The sequence below is a fragment of the Solanum pennellii genome, chromosome 8 (genome assembly GCF_001406875.1).
Source record: "Solanum pennellii chromosome 8, SPENNV200".
NCBI lineage: Eukaryota > Viridiplantae > Streptophyta > Magnoliopsida > Solanales > Solanaceae > Solanum > Solanum pennellii.
The window spans coordinates 39,074,009-39,081,677 of NC_028644.1; the positions used below are offsets into that span (position 1 = coordinate 39,074,009).

Sequence of the window (7,669 nt, forward strand, 5' to 3'; positions counted from 1 at the left end):
ACCTAGAGAAACAGAAAGAACATGCAAAGATTTCTACTATATGTCGGCTACAACATTATCCAGATGTCTAAAAGATCTGAGCGGAAAAAAATGGGAGACACAATTAGGAAATCCTTTCCCCTTATACATGTCCTATGGCTGAACATTTTGGGCCTAAACTATCATAGTTTTATGTTTGAAAAATTATATAAAATAACAAATTATTAATTCAAATTAAATGTTATAGTCATAGTTTTTTTTTATTCGTAGTTTGCAAGCATCCCATCTTTGTCATCTGGTTGGGTACACAATAAGTCATTTCTGGTATACAATTAATCATTCTGTATACAAATGTATAAAATGTATAAAATTGTGTTTGTGTTTGTATAAAGCGAGAGAAAAGTCTATATACAAATACAAATACATATATTTTCATTCTATACACTTAAAATTATACAAATACAAATCTTATTTGTAGAAATTACAATGTATAAATGAATTTATAAAAAAACTTCACAATCTGTTTCAATATGTTTTAACTATTTTCCAACACTTGGCAGTAACTGCCCAAACATTTAAACTTTTTTTTTTTTTTGGTTTGTGTACAACTTTTTTTGCCTAACTATTTTATAAAATTACATTTTGAATCTTCATTTTCAGAATTACGCGACTCATACAGTCTACTTTAGGAATGTCAATTTGGTTAATGATTGTGGCACATGGGGTTGCTAGCGACGAAAAAAAAGTGTTGCGGAGTCATTCGCAAAATAAAGATCAATTGAAGGGAGATTGAATCAGGGATTCAGATCCAAGCACAGAAACAATCAAATCATTATGCAACAAATTATCAAATAAAGAGTTTAGATCTAAGTAAAGAAAATTATTCTAATAACATGAGACCAAAACCAACGATGATGTCGTCTCTGATTTAATAGAACAAACGAATTTGAAGAATATCAGATAATTGTACAAATCTTATTAGTATATATTAATTTGTATATATTTCTGTACGTCTATATTTCCTTCTTATATTGTAATTATCGATACGTACTTGTGTGTATACAAATTTAAATATTGTTAATTGGTTCTATTTTTTTTTTTTTTTTGAATATTTCATTTTCATGTATATTATCATCCACAATACCTTATACGAATTCAACATATAATTTTCAACATTTATATACAACAGTTTATCTATCCATTTTAATGATTTAAATACATATACAAATAATTGTATATAATATGTTTATACCAACATATTCTTGGACATAATATTTTAGGATGTTAGATTTCTACTCAATGAAGCATTTCAAGAATTGTCCACACGTACAACGTTATACAAATAATGTTTTATATACATAGTAAAAGATAGCCCGTGCACACAATAATAAATGTGAAATATTTATGATATTTATTTTTTAGGAAAAATCACATGAATTGATATATTTTAATGAATAATTATTGATTTTAGCGATACTTTATATTTATTACCATTTATAGCAATACTATGTTAAATTTACAATAAATATTAAAAGTGAATTATGTATGTAATAAATAAGTATTATAATTGTTTTTGAAATATATTATGTTTATTTGGTAAAAATTTGACACATTGTATTATAAGTATATTGAAATGTGTGATAAATGTATTATTCATCATTAATACTTGTATTATATGTGAATAATAAATTATTCTTTGTAATAAGCATTAAACTTGTATTATAAATGAATTAAAAGTGATCAAGTGAAAAAAAAGTATCATTAATATAAATGGTAAATAGTTTTTTAGTATAGTATATTTGTGCAAGCTTCCCTATTTTTTATCATAAAAATCTTCATAAATTAGTTGGTCCAAACTTTATAAACTTATTATCCAAAAATACTTTTAAATTTAGTATCCAAAAATAAAATTTGTATCATTTCTGTTTATAAATTTTTCTTTCTACCATATATTAAAAATGTATTATAAATATAATATAGGTGTAAAAATGTATGATAAATGTATTTTCTATAAATAAAATTTATCTCTCTAAAATGTATTATAAGTGTCCCATAAAAAAGTAAATGTTATTGCTATCAACGATAAATATTTTCTTAATAGAGGATATCTATTTAAGTTTCCTTTACAATATGTGAAGAATATTTATATTTGAGTATAATGTTATTTTAAAAGTGAGCTAACAAACAAACTATAAGTTATTTTTTTTAAATTCAAAATATAACGTAAAATTAGTTTTGAATTTTCAAGTAAAATCAGTTACTTTTTTTGTCCAATTTATGTGACACATTATGTTTTTCAAAAGTCAAACAATTAAGTTTAATCGAGAATTTGGATGACATCTTTAATTTTTAAAAATGAAATTTATATATTGATAAACTACATAAAAAGTACTATTACAATAATCAATAATCAATTTAAAAAAAATGCATGAAAAATTTAGTGTAAAAGGTATGAAAACATATATACCTTTAAAATACATTATTAAATAGTTTTAGGGGTAACAAGTCCTTCATAAAGTTTGGAATAGTAACAACAATTTCGATCAAAGTTAAAATATTTTTAAATTTACTTTATGGGATTATTTTCCATTTTTTTAACCCAAACTACCGCTTTTTTATTATCTATTTAAATAAAGGAATTTGTATAATTTTTAATAAAAAATTCAAGATATACAAATGTTAGTCACCATAACGAATGAAACAATAGTTATGGAGCGTAATTAGGAAAACTGTAGCTATATAGGCCAATTATGTTTTTTCTCTTAGCCATATGTGAAAAATTCCTATAGAAAAAGCACAAGACCCAATTTGTGAAAGAAAAACAAACTCAGCATCCCTGGAAAGTAAGTCGTTGATATTTTTGAGTTATTTAACATGTAATATCCACTAAACTATAACATTTTTTATCTTGGTGAGCATAAAACAATTTTTTTTTTCTTATAACTCACTAACTCTACATACAATTCAGATATACGCTCACAAGTAACAAATGTGTAATTTGGTGAATCTAAAGTAAATAAACCTGAAAGATATTGATAACATAGAAATTGAAGTCTTCAAATTATATAAGAAACTGACTGCATTTTCATTCATTATAGCTTATTTAACTTGTATAAGTTATCTACTATCTTGAGAATTTTGGTATCTCAAATTCTTGAATGTGGCATGTAGGTATAAAGAGGAGCTGCTGCCTATGGTGCCACCTTTCCGGTCTTAGAATGGGGAAACAGCTTAGGCATCAATTTCACTCTTCTAGAGGTCAGTTTGAAGGACACTGTTAAAAGCTTGAAGTAGAAGAACTTCTCCAATTACAATATACAAATTGGAGTGGTTGTACATATGTGTTGTAATAAGGTCCATCCACAGGTCGTTTGGCGATTGCAGCTCTACAGAAAGTCAAACGGTGTCTGGACATTTTAATCCACTTCTAAGAAAGCAAAGTAAAATAAGTGATGTTCACCCGCTGCTCAAGTAGTATATCAAACATAATGCTGTAATTCATTTCCACAGTAACAAGTGAAATGGCGAGGGTCTGAAAAATGGTAAAACTATCTTACACTATATTGCTCTATATATCTGTTGCTCAAGACTTGCAACCAGTAAGAGGTAAAACAAACCGACTTAGAAGGAAGAATCAGCAAGTGTCCTAATAATGCTCCATCTTTCCCATGGCTTTGCTCTTTCGAAAGAAGTCAGTCCTGTTAAATCACTGACCTGTTCAAAACCCATATGTATGGTTGAGTCAGCTCTGGTTAGTAAAAAAAAAAAGGCCTTGCTGCATGACTATTAGTACTGCAGTAGACAACCCCACAGTGGCAGCTGAAATAGTGTAGACCCTCAATGTAACCGAGGAGTTAATTATCCATCGTAATCACCCACTACTGATAAAATCTTCATTCACCCAAGCATAACTGAGGTTTTCAACTGAATATGAACCCACAGGTTGTAACTACAGACATCACAGCACGTTTGGCTGTTCCGTGAACATAGTAAGCAGAAGAACTTTAACTGCTCCCTCCCTCTCTTACCTGTAGATACATATGCTAATACAAGAAAAAAAGAAATCAAGAAATAACATACATAGGCAAACAAACTGGAAAGCTACTCAGAGAAGTTAAACCAAACTATTCCCTAACAACTAACAAGAGCTTTTGAAAACTGCAAATCTCTCTAGTTGTGGGTTAAGGCCGTCGAAAGTTCACAGAAATATGTAAGAGAAATCACATTGCTGCAAGTAGACTCACAATGTTCTTTTCCTTGGATCCATGCCATCTGATTAACGGATTTCTATATCATCCTTCTACACAAACAGATATCATTGTTACAATGAAGTACCCAAACTCAAATATATATGACATTTATCATTAAGTAACTAAATCGATATGTGTATATATAAAGAGAGAATTAGCAAGAGCAACAATATTTCACATCCAAAAAACAAAAAGAGCGGAACTTAATTTGCATCTTAAAATAAGTTTAACTCTTCAGTCTTACAAACCAAAAGCAAGATGTTTGAGTTCATAAAAGCCCTTCAACTTTGGCTCATCACTTTGATTGCTTGAAAGCCTTTTAGTTTTAGGCCAATTAATGAGTGAAGATGGATTCTCAAAGGCAGTGAAAGAGAAAATAGACTTACAAGCTCACATGCAGATAACACTCTGCCCACTTTCACAACATTGAGATTGATGAACAGAATTCCAAGTGAACGGTTCCCTTCGGTAGCAGATAGATTGTACTAGCTGCTGATCAATTCATTTGATTCTAATAAAATGTAACAACAAAGTGTCAGATATCAAGCAGTTCATTAAATGATAACTTGGTACATATGACAGCGAAAAATAAAAGCTGATCTATTAGCAAATACTACTTCCTTTTATTATCATCTGCACTTAGCTAGAAATATCATAGAGCTAACCTAAATAGCTGAATTTATGATACAAACTTTGAGTCTGAAAGGATTCATACTTTATGAAGCAAAATGATATGGACAGGAGAAACAGAGGCTAAATAGTACTAGTACCACAAGAAGTCATCATTTTTGTCTTCAAGTACATTGCAGCTTCAGTCATTCCTTGTGAATTGTACGCCTGAATCATGGTAGAAAATGTGATGTAGTCTGGTTTACATTTTCTGACCTTCATTTCCAAGAACAATGCCACCATCCTCTCTATATCACCAACTTGACCGTAAGCACTGATGATGCAATTGAAAAAAGGAGTATCTAGAACTACATCTGAATTCTCAACTTGCCTCATGATTGAATCAACATTTTCCATAAGTGCAGCTCTACTATACGCACTGACAAGAGAGCAATAAGTGAATGAACTTGGCTTCACCCCTTCATGCTTCATCTGTAGGAAAAACTGTTCCATGTTCTTAATGAGGCAAGCTTTCCCCAATGTCTCAATGATGATATTGTAAGTCACAACTGTTGGAGAATAGAACCAATTCCTCATGAAATCAAGTACACACTCCATTTTCTGGTACATGCCAGCTCTTCCATATGACTTGATTAGAATGTTAAATGTCATAACATCTGGCTTTATTCCCATTACCTGAAATTCTTCAAACCACTTCTCCATTTCCTCAAGCTTCCCACAGCTGCCATAGGACCCAATTACTGAATTCAAGGTGAAAACATCTGGAAAGGCAGTCTCATTTTCTATCATATCGGTCAAGGAGCATTCCATCTGCTCAAATAGCTTAGCTTTACCATAGCCATCAATTATGGTATTGTATGTCACAGAACTACATTCAATTCCCAAATACACCATCTCAGCCAAAATGCATTCAATCATATCAAAACGACGAACTTTAGTGCAGCATTTAATTAGGATCGAGTAAGTATACACATCAGGCTTGCAATTACTAACTGATTTCATATCATCAATAGTTCGCAGAGCCTCATCAAGGAGGCCACTAAGACCATATGCATTTACAAGTGCAGTATAAACATCTACTGTTGGTTGAAGCCCATCCGCTAGCATAATCTCAAAAAGCAAGTTAGCTTGACTTGGCTGCTTGCACTTGCCGAGCATTACCAAAAGCTTAGCATATGTATGGCATCTTGGCTCATACCAATGTTGCTTGCGAAGAAGGTCGAAAATCTAGGAGGAAGAACATATTTCTGTCAAAAAAATTGTTAAAGCAACAAATACGAGTTCAACAGTTCTATTTGGAACACAGTAACAACTACGAAGGCTTCTGGGTGAGTCAAATCAACTAAGCCTTGGTCCAAACTATTGGGACATAGACTTTGACACGTGTATGCAATGGAAAATTCATAAATGAAAACAATGCAACCCAAAAGGAAAGAAACACTAATTACGACTTCATGTTTAGAATTAAAATATTGAACCTTAAAAACACAATAGTTCACCCATTTTTCTAGCCTCCACTACATTCTAGTCGAGCATGTGGTCAAGTGTATAAGCAGAAGAATAATGAAAGTCTTGCAATGAAGGGGTTTGAAGACTGTCTTAGAAATTTGTACCAATTAATTAGAAGGCATCAATTCACTAAAAGGCATGAAGAAAGATGACAAATTGTACTATTTGAAAGTGAAACTTAGCTGATTTTGTAACAAAGAAGACAGTATCTGACAATAAGATTTTAGGCCATAGCCCTTGCTGCACAGGTATAGATTAATTAACAACAGTGATACGAATGCATTGTGACTGCCATGAAGATTTAGGGGATGTCCAGATATAAGAACAAGAATTATGACGGACACTTACGAGTTGATACAAGGAAGCAACAGAGAAGGAAATTTATGGACAATCTAAATCATCGAAGCTGAATGAAAATTAGGGATACAGAGGTAAGATTAGTTATGTATTACTAGGAATTGAGAAAGAATAAATTGCATTGCATCTTTATCTGCATGTTATAATATTTGCTATATTATTAATTTCTGTATGTTCACGTTGTTGAAACAGTAGAATGGTTCATCAGACAATTGCCCAGTCACATTGAGCATTCCTGTTGCTAAAAGAGCAATAGGTAAGAGCACTGCTTGAAATTTTCTGACATGAATCAGAATCTAAAATACTGGAGACACAAGGAAGGTTAAATCATGAGAAATGAATTGAGTGTTTAAGCTCTATAATAGTGCGGTAGTCCTAGAAATTCACGAGAAGAATGAAAAAAACAGTTAATTCATTCGGAATGGAACCTTAAGAGCAGAGTCCCAGCGATTGTCCCTAATAGCATCATCGAGAGCCTTCAGAACGGCCTTGGGCCAAAGATTAGTGTATTTTTCTGAGTTGGCTTTCCTGTGGATACCTCTAATGGCGGCTTCTGTTCTAAGTATACGAGAAAGGTTTTTCTTTGAACATTTCTGCAGCCCTTGTGAAGTACTACTGCTTGATGATTTGATAATCAAATCTCGCCGTTTTATACCTTCTTTCATCAAATACGGTGCGCCTGCAAAATGAAGCTCCATACCCACTCACTCTCACTCCACAAACAAGACGATAAGGGCCGCAAAACACTATTATATACAATTACATATCTCCAATTACTACATTTTAGTCCCCTCTCCTCCAGAAAAATTAAAATGTGATTAAATTGAATAAAAATATCTTTGTTAACAGTTTGATATAAAATTATGACATAAAATGTCAAAACACATATTTCTTTTTTCAATTTTATACTTAAAACTATTAAAGTACTAAATTTCATATTTAAA

At 31.3% G+C, this 7,669-nt stretch overlaps 1 protein-coding gene across 2 annotated transcripts; it reads right to left on the minus strand.

Annotated features, from left to right (window-relative positions):
* Window positions 1-3,264: 3,264 nt before the first annotated feature.
* Window positions 3,265-7,464, minus strand: LOC107028653 (pentatricopeptide repeat-containing protein At3g53170). Of its 2 annotated transcripts, none has more exons than XM_027919044.1 (5): window positions 7,154-7,464; window positions 5,000-6,086; window positions 4,616-4,740; window positions 4,224-4,279; window positions 3,265-4,022 (listed from the first exon to the last, which is right to left on the minus strand). In XM_027919044.1, the coding sequence occupies exons 1-3, from the start codon at window positions 7,421-7,423 to the stop codon at window positions 4,715-4,717; spliced, it is 1,383 nt and encodes a 460-aa protein (XP_027774845.1). In that variant the 5' UTR covers window positions 7,424-7,464; the 3' UTR covers window positions 3,265-4,022; window positions 4,224-4,279; window positions 4,616-4,714. The 2 variants fall into 2 exon arrangements, with proteins under 2 accessions (XP_027774845.1, XP_015085296.1); XM_015229810.2 differs by having other exon boundaries at window positions 4,945-6,086.
* Between the last annotated feature and the right edge of the window lie 205 nt (window positions 7,465-7,669).